This window comes from Tiliqua scincoides, chromosome 5, assembly GCF_035046505.1.
Source record: "Tiliqua scincoides isolate rTilSci1 chromosome 5, rTilSci1.hap2, whole genome shotgun sequence".
Classification (NCBI taxonomy): Eukaryota; Metazoa; Chordata; class Lepidosauria; order Squamata; family Scincidae; genus Tiliqua; species Tiliqua scincoides.
This window is the reverse complement of record NC_089825.1, coordinates 86,701,639-86,716,749: the sequence shown is the minus strand read 5'-3', so window position 1 is coordinate 86,716,749 and position 15,111 is coordinate 86,701,639. Positions and strand designations below refer to the sequence as shown.

General features: G+C 43.4%; 1 protein-coding gene across 1 annotated transcript in view; it reads right to left on the bottom strand.

The window, feature by feature from the left end:
- SRCIN1 (SRC kinase signaling inhibitor 1) overlaps positions 1-15,111 on the bottom strand; it is a 150,960-nt gene that overhangs the window by 93,195 nt on the left and 42,654 nt on the right. Inside the window, exon 2 of the mRNA XM_066627851.1 lies at positions 11,255-11,278. Within this exon, the coding sequence (XP_066483948.1) occupies positions 11,255-11,278 (24 nt within the window). The remainder of the gene's footprint in view (positions 1-11,254; positions 11,279-15,111) is intronic.

Sequence of the window (15,111 nt, the reverse complement as noted above, 5' to 3'; positions counted from 1 at the left end):
AGGCTGTAATCTTATTCCTTGAGAGTAATTCCGATTGAACACAGTGAGACTGACTTCTGAGAAGGCAGGCACAGGATTGCACTGTGGAAGCCTATCAGGGGTTCCTCAATGAGAAGATTAGTCATGGCAAATTGTTGTTCTTGAAAGCCAGTTTGCTCATCACTACTGACCATCCCCTGTAATGTGCAACTATAGAAGAACAGTGGGTGTGTTTGAGAGTACACTTTGTTTCAATTGAGCTTAGCATCTTCCGCAAGGAGCAAAGTTTCCCCAGTATGCATGCGGATCTAGACAGGGTATAAAGATGGCAGAAAGTCTGAGAGTTACTTTTCTACGAGAAAATCTTTCCATTTTAAAATGCATGCCACCCTTGGATGATGATGCCACCACCAGCTACAAGTGCTACAGTCTACATTCATATGCGCTGGTAGAATACACATATAGGATGCTTCTCTACCAGGGCCCAGACTTGGAACCCAGATCTATCTACTCGGTAGACCTGGGCTTCCATTCAGGGCCCTAAAGCACTGCATAAATGCTGCTTTCCTAGAAGCAGAATTAAAACAGTAATTCCACATAGCACTTAGTAAAGTACTAGTTGCTTTGTCATAATCCAGCAATGTCGACTCATTGTACAGTTACTCATAAGTCTTATTCAGCAAAGATCTCACTCCTCTTGGCACCTGTCCCTTTAGTTGGTAGCTTCTGCCTTGCTCTTTTCTTTTAAAAGCAGCTAATTACTTACTTGCTGTTCACTCTCCATAGCCAGAGCATTTCTGAATTGTCCCTCAATTAGTCAGTTCCTGTTCCCTGTTGTGCAGTGTGTGTGTTAATTATTGGTTTCCACTTTGCAACTAGCGCAGCTGCTTGTTAATTAATTTTTTATGTCGGCAATTGCAAAATCATGCTCTTAAAAATTATTACTATTAAGAAGAAGAAGAAATAGCTGTGGTTGCAAAGAAGAAAAACTTCTTGGGCTGTAAACAACAGAGACACCCCACCACTACGCATGCAGGGAATGGGATTTGACAAATGAAAAGATAATTCAAGAATGAGAATGACCACAAGCAAAAAAAAATCAAACAATTGAAGTGGGAGAAGCCATTCTTTAAGATAGTTGTAAGGAGTAAAATTAAAGCTTGATATAAAGAGTCATTCTGTTTCCCACCATGTTCTTATTCTATCTCCCAACTTTGTAACTAAGGGAGCAATCCTAACCCCTTATGTCAGTGCTTTCCAGCACTGGCACAGCGGTGCCAATGGGACATGTGCTGCATCATGCAGTTGGGTGTCACTCACAGAGGCTTCCTCAAAGTAAGGGAATGTTTGTTCCCTTACCTCAGAGCTGCATCGCCCTTATGTCAGTGCTGGAAAGCACTGACATAAGAGGTTAGGATTGCACCTTAAGAAAGACATGGAATACAGAATTATTGGGATAATTTTTGGCAGGACTCAATGGATAAAAGATAATAACACAAGATCTAAGTTGCTAGAGAAGACCATCGTATTCTTGGATTTACCAATAGGCTCAGAAAAAAACAGGAGAGAGGAGAAAGAATGTCAGGTCCTAGTTGTCAGCCTTGGAGCTGGGTGTAGCCTGGTGTGCATTTTTTTTCTCTTGTATATTGAAGAACCTCAACATAAAAGCTGTGATCAAAGCAAAGATGGCTGGAACAAATCCCTCCAAGAACAGGATAGTTATTATTTTAGGATAACTAGCTTTTGGAGGTCTCAGTAGAACCTTGCCAGTCTGAGGCACGGTGACCCCAGATTGTAACCCACATGTAAAGGCCACTGGAGCAACACATAAGCATAGTGGAAAAAGGCTGCTTGGTGTTTAGAAAGAATCATTTTGCAAGTCTGAAGCACAGAGAATAGTAAAAGTTGCTCGATTTTATTAAAGGCAATAAGCTGACTGAAGCTGGAACTTTGGGGCCTCAAAGGCTGTGTTATACACTTTGGAATTTAGTTTAGATAACAGCATCTGGCAATGGCTGGAGATGTAAGCCTTGGCAGAAGTTAAACACACCTGTGTCCCCCAGAAAAACTCTGTAACTATACTTTCATGCTGTAAGAGCAAAAGCATACATATGGAGACCAAGTAACCTTTGATACCAAACCAAAGTATGTACCCAAAGTAAAAGGTCACAATAGTTATATAGAATTGACATAGAAGTCAAATTGTTTGATTTTAGTGAAACTGTTAAAGGAAGTTTAAAGGTCTTTGCTTCGCAGAGGTTTGCAGAGGGCCCCACAGTGTTCTACTAAAAACAGGAGAAGAAATGCAGAAGCGATAAGATAGGTGGCTCAAGCAAGGCTATCCTAATTAGGATGAGTCTGAAGGGGATGTATGCCAAGAAATGGGTCTGAAGTTCTGCCAAAAATGAGGTCTTCACACCTGTGTTTAAGTGTTTTTGTGTTCTCTTTTAATGAGGCTAGTGAGAGGACTTGTCAATTAATTTCTAATTGGAATGATAAATGTCAGTAAGGGTCAGCACTGGGTCAATACTGGATAAAATGATATTATAGCAACCCCTGCTGGTTCTTGAAAACTTTGTAATTCAATATGTTTAATTTTACCTTTTATGGGAACTGTAACCTGAAACAAGCCTATCAGGTGTCTCTAAAGTTATCTATAGCCTATTAAGCTTCAGCCCCATCTATGATGTCAAACTTCAGCCAATGGGAAGTCTAAATTTTCAAACAAAGAACCCAGAAAGGTATAAAAAGGTCAAGTTAATATTGACAAATTGCTCTCAATGCTTTGGACATGAGTCCCTTGAGATGCCCATTGCTTGCAATGAAATAAAGCCTGCAAACTTTCACTCCTGCGTACTGAGATTTCTTGAGTTGCCTTCTTTCTACCCTGCCACAAGTCCACATAGAACAGGCTAGCATCGCAACAAAAGGCTAGCATTTTGAGACAAAAAAAATTTGGGTCAGGGAGAGGGAGTATCCGGCAGCAGTTGCACACACCAGGTCTTGTCCCCCATTTTGCTGCCCTCCATGGCCCCTGGCTCTCCTTGAACTTGTGCCAGAAAACTGGCTGGCATATGTCCAAGAGGACCCATAAGTAGAGGTGTTTTAAAACAGTGTTATTTTACTCAGAATCAAGCCCACCGTCTTAAAAAAAAAACAACTTAGGCTGTAATCTTATTTTACTAACCAGAAACAAACACTTCTACTCATAGGCAACTGGGCAGCCTACTGGGGGTATAAGTAAAAAAAATATTTTTACTTGCCTCCTGCAGGCTCAGTTGTGCCCACACTATAACATGCAGTGAGCACTCTGTTGGTGTGGCTGCCTGCCATAGGTACTGTATGTGCATAATATATGAGGGGACAGGATTGTTAATAGGATTATGAGAGGGGTATGCAAAATTCCCTATGATGACAAGTCTCTCTCACGTTAATTATAGGGAGGACATTATCATTTGCATTTTCCACATCCAGTACCAAAATTGTCTTGAGCACATCTTTGACTGGACCTTTCCCCTATCCTCATAGATCAAGCTATGCAACCTAGACCACAGTGTTCTATGAGAGCTATAAATGGATCAAGCAAGTGAACCAATTCACATTCTGTCGAGGAAAGTGAGCATTTAATCCTGCCTACTAGAACAGTCATGCTTAGACAAACAAATACATGTTGGCTGCCATTCAGGTAACTCTCTACCTCTGGTTCTTGGATGGAGACAGGCCCTGATGCTGTAAATTTTTGACCAAACAATGGTTGCTCCAAGCTCCATCATATTCAGTTTAGCTCTTCCACCAAAGCACATTAAACCACTGCCTCTTACTTCTATTGACTTCCTAGTTTCACCCCTCCTGACCAATCCTCTCCCTCAGCCTACAAATTTTAGAATTCTTTTAAACCTGCACATCACTTGGGGTAACAGTTGGATATTTAAAATGCTCACCATTTTGTCAGGATTATCCCGATTAACCCAGAATTAATCTCGATCTTGACGTTAACAAGATTAGTGTTGCAATCGGATTAGCGGGTAAACCGTACCCCCTTGACTAATGTGCAAGGGGGAAAAGCAGGGAGATGGAGAGATGGGGATGTGCCTGGAAGATACATGCCAGGCTGCCCAACAGAATGCACCAGTCACAAGAAGAGGTTGTTGAGAGCAAGGCAAACAGGGTCCTTACCATGAGTTGGCTATGTCATGATGATTAAATCACTAGTCATCTGCTCGGATGACTGCATCTGCTGTACGTAAGTCCCTGGCCAGATTACACAACTTATGGCAGCATTGCACTCCTTCCTTGGTAACACATTTCAATCTTTTTTTTTCTTTACACATTCAAGAAGCGCATAAGGGCTGCTTCACTCACGATGAGTGAACAGAGAGACATTTTTCTTTCTTCCTCTCTCATAATACTAGAATTCGGGGTCATCCAGTGAAATGGATTGACAGCAGGTTGAGGACTGACAAAAGGAAGTACTACTTCACACAATGCATACTGAACACATGGCATTCATTACCACAAGAGGTAATGATGGTCTCTAGCTTAGATGGCTTTTAAAAAAAGATTAGATAAATTCACAGAGGAGAGGTCTATTAATGGCTTTTAGTCAAGACAGCTAAATGAAACCTCGCTCTTCAGAGACAGAAGAGTACCATTGACTAGAGACAGAAATAATTTTTAAAAGATCTGAGATGGTTTGAGAGAGGATTCAATTCCCACGGTATATGTGCGCATGGATTTTTTCCCCCTCCACTGTCACCTAGGTTTTTGAAACAATACAAAAACCTGCCACATTTGTTTACCAGAGCTTAATGTGACATGAGTGCACATGCCACAAGCAGCAAACCCTCTTTGAAACCTCTCTGAAGAAAAAAAAAAAAAAGACGATCAGATATCTCCAAGCTCTTATTATCAGCTGCTGAAAGTAAGCAACATGGAATGACTACTTCCATCTTGCTCTGCTTGTGAGCTTTCCAGGTTTCTTTACTAATTTTTTTTAACTGAAATTGTAAGTCCTCTTGGTGACTCCTTTATTAAAGCAGAAACTCTTTAAATAAGTAAATATGTCTGGCTGACCATCGTATGCTGAGTGAGACAGATCTTTGGTCTGATTCAGCACAGGCTGTTCTTATGTTCTCTCTTGGCAGATTTACACAGCTATATGAAAAAAGATCTGCTTGTATCACCATCTGTGAATATCGTATGCATCCCTCTTTCGCATATGCTGCAATGCAAACCCATACCCATTCGTTCCTTCCCAACCTACGCACTGAGTTTATGCATTTCACTATCTTATGAAACGTAGGCCCAAATCCTAACCAATTTTACAGTACAGGTATAGCCGTGTCAATGGGACGTGTGCTGCATCCTGCAGTTGGGTGGCATTCACGGAGGTCTCCTCAAAGTAAGGGAATGTTTGTTCTCTTATCTCAAAGCTGCATTTCCCTTATGTTGGTGCTGGAAAGTGGGTTAGCACTGCGCCCATAGATTCTCAGTATTCATATATGATAGGATATATTCTCCACCTCCCCCCCCCCACACCCTTATACACCATACAGGGCACGTGTCCCATACAGGCTGAAAAGAATAGGGAACCAACATTGCATGAGAAGCTTTGGGCACACTGGACTTGGCTCACCTTTATTTCTTTCCCAAAAGCCTTCTGAATAGAAGGCTTGAATAAAACAACCACCACTATACAAGTATCCATAACCAGCAAAATAACCTGACACCTAAAGAAATAAGTCTAAACAAGAAAAATGTAGGTGCTATACCCTGCCTGCAATGATGTGGAAGCTTTTGCCTCTCTCAAGAGTACAGGGGCTGATCAGAAGTGAAGGGAAATGCACGCTTCACGTGCTTTTGAGGCACTCTTTCCTCTTTTCAGAGCTGAGTAATGGCATTGAAAAACAGCTTCTGTGGTGTGGCTCAGATTCAGCCCTGGTTGCCCATCTCACAAAATGTAGCCCTACACTTCAAGGTTGGGAAGGGGGCAAACTCTGTAACAGCAGCTGGTCCAGCAGCAGCAGCAGCACAGAAAGCACAGCTGCTCCTCAAAGCCACTGGCAGGTCTGGCCTTCAGAGTTCTGGCTGCGTTTTGGCAGAGGATTATAGGTGTTAAGCCTGCCTGATATTTGCCTGACTCATCAGAGCAAACATCTCTGACATGTAAAGTACCAGTTCTGTAAACTCTCTAGCCTACTGGAAAAGTGCAAACAGATCTGCAAGGTACAAAGATGCTGCTGCCTCTTGAGGTTTCAGCTCACTCATGCTCCACAGACATCAAATGCCACTAACTAGTACTGGCCCAAGACACTGGTGTTTTAGACAGAAAAGCATCCCCCTTTCTATGATTTTCTATGGAGGAAAATCTCTTGGGAAGTTCTGTGGAAGCTTCACTGAAATTGAACAAAGGCAACATTTTAAAAATGACATGTTCCTCTAGGCATAGGCAAAATGTATTCTCCTTGAACTGTTCCTTAGAAACCGCTAAGTAACAAAGTCTAGCTTTACCCACAAACGGGATTCAAAGTTCCACTGTGTCTTTGGCTTGAAACCTATTATCAGCACCAGAGCTCAGAGGGAGACACATGATGAAACACTAAAGAAGAGAATGCCTCTGAGACACAAACAGAATTCATTTCACTCAAGGCTGGGTAACCACAGCCCACAGGCAAATATGTGTAATAATGGAAGGAGGTACTGGGAATGCAGAAGCTATCTGAAACACACAGAAGCAAATCTAGCTGAGAAAATGCTTAACTAGGAGAAAGAAAACCATTAGGAAAAAGAATAGGGAAATTATCAGCAATTTGGGCAAACAAAGGAAGTGATGGGTATGGATTAAAACAAAACCAAAAACAAATACTAGTGCCTAGTGTCCTGCATCATTTTCCCTTTGGTTGCTGGAGATGCAGTTGCTAGGTTACCAAAAGGCCATTGGGTACCAAACTGGCAGAGGACAGATTATGGAATTTGCAGTGGGACAAAGGAAACAGAAGTTCCTCTGACAACTGTGGCTGGTAGGTTGGGGGTGGTGGGGTAGACAGATAAACTGAGTCATCTGATGCAGAGCTTCAATCAGGTGATAAAGTAGGAAGAGGAAACACGCATTTGCAGAGCAGCAACCAGCAGGTAGGGATGGAAAATGTGTGACTGAAACTAGAGATGATGCTGCATGAACCAAGGTGGGTTGTGCTGAATCTGGACAAAACAGGGCAGGGAGGGGGACTGGGTTAAAGTGCAGCATGAGTAGGCAGGAGAGAGCAGCTAAATGTATTCCCTGCCCATGTTTTCCCCTGCAAAAACCACATTTAGCCAGTTTTCTCCTGGCAGGATTTGCTTCTGGCCCAACATGGAGAAAAACAGCTTTTAAGATGTATATTGGGGGGGGAGCACAAACAGGGGAAGGTTCAGCTCCCTCCCTCCACCTGTAGTACCCTTAGAAGTTCTCAGCACCCTCACTTTGTAGATATCTGACAGTGACCCAATCCTAACATGAGTCCACTGCTGCTGTCCCTCCTGGTTTGGCCCCAAATGTTAACTAGAATTCATTTCCAAGATATAGTACTGACATTCTACATGCTTCCAAAACAGATAGGGCCATACAGATTTGGATCCATGACTCCATTTAGAATGGAACAAAGGTGCATCTTCCCTAGAATACGTTAATACAAATTGTTTCTCCATTTTGCATAACTTTGCATACCCTGTCAAAAGTACCACTGAATATTTTAAAGAAAAATACAAAGCTATGCTTTCCCCTCCCTTTCATGCTTGCACATATTCAATCTATGCTAATAATAGCCAAGCCTAGGAACTGTATGCATTTTGCAAGGAATCTTTCTGCCGGGGAACATTCAATCATATGAACCCCACTTACAGTCCAAAGTGGTACAAGCCAGACATAGATTTACAACCTCAGTGAGAACCTGGTCTTTTATATTAAGCAAGTCTTCAGTTCCAAGATCTCAAAGAAGACCCTTTTATTTCCCCAAGCTGCACTGTATAGTATTTATAGCTAGACTGGAAGCATACGCCTCTACCCAGAGTACATCTTTGCAAATATGGTTCTGAAAAGTGGGCTGGCCTTTGTCCACAGCTGTGTGTATTCTGCAGTTTTGTGACTGCACCAGAATTCAGCATATCCTGAGAATTTCAGCATGCTTTTTTATTTTTTTTAAGTCAAGGACACAATCGTACTATTCCACTCAGGAGCCAAGGAGCATACAGGTGCACAGAACTCAAACCCCTTCAGTCACAGTTCATGGGGTGTGTGTGTGTAGATATACCCCATGGGGGAGGAGAAGAAGAGAGAGAGTGTGTGTGTGTTTGAGTGACAGACAGCCCTTACCAGAGATAACTACATCACCAGTTCATGCCCCATCAGGAAGAAACTGCAAAGATGTTGGGTAATAGTCAACTGGACCTGCAGCCAATACTCATTTATTAGAACAGAAAGTAACTGGATCTAAACTCCAGGAGGCACCCCAGTAATGCATCCCAGTCAGGGTTGGCACTAGCCTCCCATTACAACACACCCGCTAACATGCCCCCATGACAAGAGCAGTCATTCCATTCTTGTCCTCCACACAGTACTCTGCTGCAGAATATGGCATACCATGGAGATCCCTCCACAATGACACAAAAGAACAAATATACACTCGAATGGTATCTATAAATATCTACATTTATCCGAAAGGCACTCTGAGCACACTAGAAAGCGAGATATAAATTCCATATAAATCAATAAATAGCATTTAAAGTGGGTGTGTGAGTGGGTGGGGAAAGCTGCTTTTAAGAAAGAACTCTGTTGTTATTCAGCTCTGCCTCCTTCTATGCCCTGAACATCCAAGTTCAGCAGAAATGAGCTAACAGGGCTTCTCTTTCCTTTGACGCAAGCCAAGGGAGAGCTCAGGCGTTATTCCTGCCAAACCACTGAGAAGGGAAAAGTAAGCTCCTGAGTGCAGTATATCTAATGCGGGCCTTATCATGAAGCAATGTGAAAGTTTCCTCAGGCAGCATGTTCTAGGAGCGTATATAAATATTTTTTGCATTTAATCTTTTCTCTGTGTAGTGAAAGAAAGAAAAAACACACCTAAAGAGTAGCTGTGAAGGGTTGGGGAATGGGCATCATCTATTTTTGCTTCAGGCACAAAACCGTCTAAGGCCATCACTTGCAGAAAATCTGTTCTTTCCCATTCTACACGTGGGGAATCTGGGAGTAAAGCATGTTTCACAGCCTAAAATTATTTCTGCAAGGCAATACAAGGCAAAATGTGGATTGTGCCTAACTATTCGTGGTCAACTTCTTAATATTTGAAGGGTGGTGCTGCCCATTTTTAAGTGGATCCCCCTCCACCAAGGAACACGCAAAGAAACCCAAACCCCACAGCTCCTAAATCAAACCGACTGCTAAACTGAGAGATGCTTGCCACGTAACCATTTCCCAAAGTACAAGTTGTTCCTGAAAATGTCTTGTCCGTGGATGGGTTCTGACTTATTACCCTTGTGAAAGACAGGCACTGCTTTGCTGACACAGCCATTCCTGGGACCTTATCAGAGTGAAACTTGCATAAAAATTAAGGGCACATCTGTATACCACATATTAAAGCATGTTTAAAATGTATACTGCACAGTTAATTCTCACGCCCAACTGAAATGAAGCTTAAGTCTATGTATCTTCAGGGACCCGTCTATTTTGCTTATGAAATTTTTATGTGCCTTGAATGGGGATGGTACTGTTGGATAAAACAGTATGGATGGATTCTGACTTACTACCCCTGTGAAAGACAGGCACTGCTTTGCTGACACAGCCATTCCTGTGACCTTATCAGAGTGAAACTTGCATAAAAATTAAGGGCACATCTATATACCACACATTAAAGCATGTTTAAAATGTATACTGCACAGTTAATTCTCACGCCCAACTGAAATGAAGCTTAAGTCTATGCACCTTCAGGGACCCATCTATTTTGCTTATGAAATTTCTAAGTGCCTTGAATGGGGATGGTACTGTTGGACAAAATTATTTTAAAAGTGCCTCGAAACAGACTCGGCTATCATAGCTCCCCCAAGGACTCTGAGGAATTGTAGTTTGGAGTAGCGATAATTTTTTGTAGAGAGCCCGGCCTAGAATGTTCAGCAAACTACAATTCCCAGAGTTCCTTGATCAAAAGCCTGGGATGAAATCTCACTTGAGAAGGTGTTGTGAATGACTAGCACATGGCATGCAGTCACATTAGGAGGCACATTGACTATCTAGGAGGACATGCCAACTATCCATGCTGCATTGCCATTGTGACTGCTTCCTCATGCACTATGTCTTGTGCATCAGGAAACAGCTCTGCTACTACTGCTACTACTACTACTACTTTTATTTATCCCCTCCCTTTGTACTTTCATTACTCTTGCCTCAGCGTTCGCCCCTTCATCTTTTGCCTTCCCCCCTCTGCCACAGTTCCCATTTAGACTGCAAGTTCCTCTGGGGTGGAACCTGTCTTTGGTTCACTTTACTCTGTAAAGTGCCACATACACCTATGGAACTATATAAATAACGAACACTCTGCATTTCTATTCTGCTAAAACACATGGATTTCCTTCAGTACCCATGAGAAATGGGACCCTGTGGAGGTTTCATCACATGGAAGGTAGCGCACTGAGTCGTTTTCTCACACAGAAGAAACCCACGTAAGAGAGTCGTGCACCAAGAACAGCTGTTCCATGCGCAGAAGAGGGGTGCAGGACAGTTAAGCAGGCTTGAAACCAGCTCAGATTGGCAGTGTAATCATGCACTTGGGGGAAATTAGATGTTGCACGCAGATGTGTGTAACTTTTTCCTGGCTTAAAAAAAATGAAATATGAAATGAAAAGCAGCCTTAGAATGCTATGACACAGATCGGAGGGACAGCACAGGTGCTTAATTTACGGTTAATCCTAAACATGTCTGCTCAGAAGTAATCCCCATTGAATTCAGTGGGACTTACTCCCAGGTAAATGTGTTTAGGATTGCTGCCGAATCTCCCCCAGGGGGATTAGTGACTTCCTGGTGCATTCTCATGTCTGGGGAGATGAAATTCAAAAACCAGCAATCAGAAAAAAGGTAGTCTTGTGCAAAAAGAAAAGAAAAAAAACAAAAAAAAGGAGGGCAAAAGAAGCAGACCTCCCAAATCCCCTCCCGCATCTGTTTGCACGCACAGAAATATCGAGACAGGGTGGATAAGCGCATGCATTTGTTTTCAACAAAAGCGTGGGAGGGGGAAAAATTGGAAGTACTGACCTTAAAGCTCCAGTAGTTGGGTTGCTAACAAACAAAAAAGAAAAAAAAACAGAACAGAATAAAAAAAATACCATTAAGATTCTGTTTTGAGAAAACAGTTGACTTTAAACTGTGTGAGAAGTTATCGGTTTGATTGGTTTGTTTAAAGTCCCCTCCCAATGGTTTTTTTTTTTTTTTAAACAAAAGCATGAATTTGCTAAAATGAACAGGGATGGTTGATGGGTGCTGCACAGGGAAGGCTGTCAAACAGATCAAACACTGTGGTATAGATGCAAGACTCAACTGCAAGAAAAAAAATTAACAAAAAGAAAACCACAATGCATCAGGGGTCTTATGAGGGTCAGACTGTGGGTAATCTACATGCCAACAAATAAACAAAAGTTCTGCAGCATGAAAAATCCAGATTTTGCCCCCAGAATATGTCATGCAAACTAGGAGACTTGACATGTTTGCTCATATTGCATGATGTGTGCTCCGTCACCTAAGTTTTGGTTCTTCAGAACAAAGCCTACTCTGGTTCCCAGCCTGAAATCTGGACACAACACATGGGATTTTGCAGTGGCGGAACTATATCTATCATGAGCAACCACTAAGAAAATGCCCTTCCTCTAGCAACACAAGGTTGAGGCATCCCCCCATAACGCAGGAGCACTTCAAGCAGATTTAAGAGAGCAATCAACAAGAGTGTGTGCCAAAGTGCATGTTATCTTTAGCTCCTTCCTTGCACTTGCCCTACTTCACAGCACAAGACTCTGTCACCACATAGTGGTTTAAGTGGGGAGCCTCAGAATAAGAGGGAAAAGCGCTGTAGGCAGTCAAAAAGAAAAACTGCACAACAGTAGGGCAGGCATCCAGCAAAGTCCCTGAAATCCTGAGATCTCCTAAGTAACTATTGCTGCAATTCTATACACACTTTACTGGGAGTAAGCCCTATTGTGCACAATAGGACTTACTTCAGAGTAAACATGTACAGGATTGTGCTGAATATTTAGCATTTATATAGCACTTCCCAAGCATTATATCAGTAAGCCTAACAATGACTATATACTTCAGGACCATCATGTCTGTGCTATAGGTAAGGGGTGGTGGATGAGAGGCTTGCCTAAGATTACAGGGGTATCCAAACTAAGGCCTTGGGGGGGGGGAGACATCTGGCCCACCACAATACTTGATCCAGCCTGCAACAACCTTTTTCTTTTTTTTTGGCAAAGCATTTGCTAATGTTTGACATTTTTACTCATTAGGTATCATTTCTCAGTCCGGCATTGTTTCTTTGTATTGTGCAGATGACAAAAAAGATCCAAACAAAACTTATTCATTCATTTAAATTATGTATTCATTTAAATTCATAAAACTGTTTTTTTTCGGCCTGCAAAAATGTGCAATATATACAATATGGCCTTCATACTGAAAAAGTTTGGAGACCCCCTGGTCTAAGAACATGAGTTCCATTTCTAGCTCACCTTTCTTCTGTGGAATTCAAGTTAGCACACAAAAGGTTTTCCTTGATGGTCTCATACCCAGACACCAATGGGAACACAAACTTCCTTAGCCAAATGTACCGTGTGCCTTCAAACCATAGCCTGGAAATTTCTGGTTTAGCTTAGACTAGACACCAAAAGCTAAAACAGCTCTCATTAGGAGCCAAAAATGTGCTATAGCTTTGTGCGGATGCACAAGGCCACAGAGAATGTTACATTGCATAACTAGGGGCTCAATCCTATCCAGTTTTCCTGCGCCGGTGCAGGAGTCCATGAGGACTGTGCTGCATCCTGTGGTGGCGAGACCATCACAGAGGCCTCCTCAAGATATGGAGACATTTGTTCCCCTTACCTCGGGGCTGCATTGTGGCTGCACCAGTGATGGAAAGCTGGATAGGATTGGGCCCTAAGGCTGGAATCCTCTTTCCTGAGAGTAAGGCCCATTGAACAAAACAGGACTTACTTCTGAGTAGACTGATTAGTCTTGTGCCCTAAGACTATCAGCCTGATCCTAAAAAAACTTTCCAATGCTGCCTCCTGTGGTGAGGAGGCCTCCTCAAGGTAAGGGAACCTTGAGGTTGCATTGGGGCTGTATCAGCACTGGAAAGTTGGTTAGGATTGGGTTGTATGGGAAACACGTGAACACTTTGAGCACTTTTAAATTCCACTGAGAGTATAAATGCTTAAAACACTCCCCACTGAAACTAGTGGGATTTAAAAGTGCTTCAGTTTATTCTGGATCATGCCAATGAAGTACATTACATTTCAGAAGCACATGGTCAAGAACGACATTGAAGACAACGTCAGCCAATAGGCACCTCTGACATTTGTGCAAACATATGCTGTGCAGCCATTCAAATAGCAACGGTTTTGCTATCTGGGGAAAGAATTATATTTTCCCAGATAAACACACAGAAAAGTGAAAATGGCATATCTCGGCAAGAGAAATGGTGAGTGGGTGCTTGGGTGCTAGTGAGCAAGTTGCAATGTGCCATTACCAGCACAGCAATGTAAGATGCATTTGAACTTGCTTGGACGTCTCCTGGGGATGCAAGCTGAGTACTGGGAGACCGATAGCCCAATCCTATGCTGCTTGGAGCGCGGGGCCGCCGCAGCACCGAAAATGGCTACTGCATTACCCTAAGTGCTAACCAGGCAGCTCTGGTGGCACTTCAGGAGAAGGGGCTTTTGTCCCCTTACCCCAGGTAAGACAAGTAGCTCCGCAATGGGGCTACTCAATTCTGCAGTAAACCTTGAGCTGCCGTAGAATCGAGAGCCTTTGTGTTGAGCCTGTGGCCCAACACGGAGGATCTGGATGTGGCGGAGCTGAGCTGCACTGGTCCTGTCTCTGTCCCACACACCTCCCTCCCCCCAGCATGCCTCCTCCCCGCCCTCTCCCCGCCTCCTCTGAATGCCTCCTCCCCACTTCACCCCATGCCTCCACTCACCTCTCTGCCACTCTGCGGTCCGCATGAACGCTGAGCGGCGGAGCAGCAGTGATCCACCGGCACTAGCCCAGTTGCAGTCGGATCTGGGCTAGTACAGGTGCTGGACTGGTGCTGAGGGCCCCAAACGTGCTTTACAGCACTTTTTGACGCTCACCGCCAGCGGAGCGCCGGCAGTGTGTGGTCAGGGTTGAGCTCCGAGGCTGCAATAATAATAATAATATAATATACAGTATTTATATACCGCCTTTCTTGGTCTTTATTCAAGACTTTATTCAAGGCGGTTTACACAGGCAGGCTTATTAAATCCACGCAGGGATTTTTACAAATTGAAAGAAGGTTCTCTCTTTCAAGAACCACCACATTCAAGATGTTACACTCCGATCTGGTTTTAACATTCTGGCCTCCATCCTCCCACGCTCCGAGCAGATGGAACAGCTCAGCTGCAGCTTGTCAGCTGCTTCAAGGTCGCACGGTGCCGGTGGCCTCGAACTGGCGACCTTGTGGATGTTAATCTTCAGGCAAATGGAGGCTCTACCCTCTAGACCAGACCTCCTGCCCAATCCTATCCATGCTTACCTGGGAGTAGGTTCCATTGAACTCAGTGGGACTTACTTCTGCGTAGATGTGGATTGGAATGCGAGTGCTTTATGCTAGAAGCCACAGGCAGGATGAAGCAGCCTAGAGCTTGCAAGCATTTGGGGGTGGGGGATGTCTGCACTGATGCCTGCTTTGGGACTGACTTTGAACATAAAAATAAGCCCTGCTGGGTCAAGCCAAAGGCCCATCTAGTCCAGCATCCCATTTTTCACAGCAGTCCACTGGCTGCCTCTTGGAAACCCACAAGCAGGAAAGAAATGCACATTTCTCCCCTGCTGTTGCTTCCTCACAACTGGTAAAGTGCCACTGGTCCCAGGGGTAGCACAGAGCC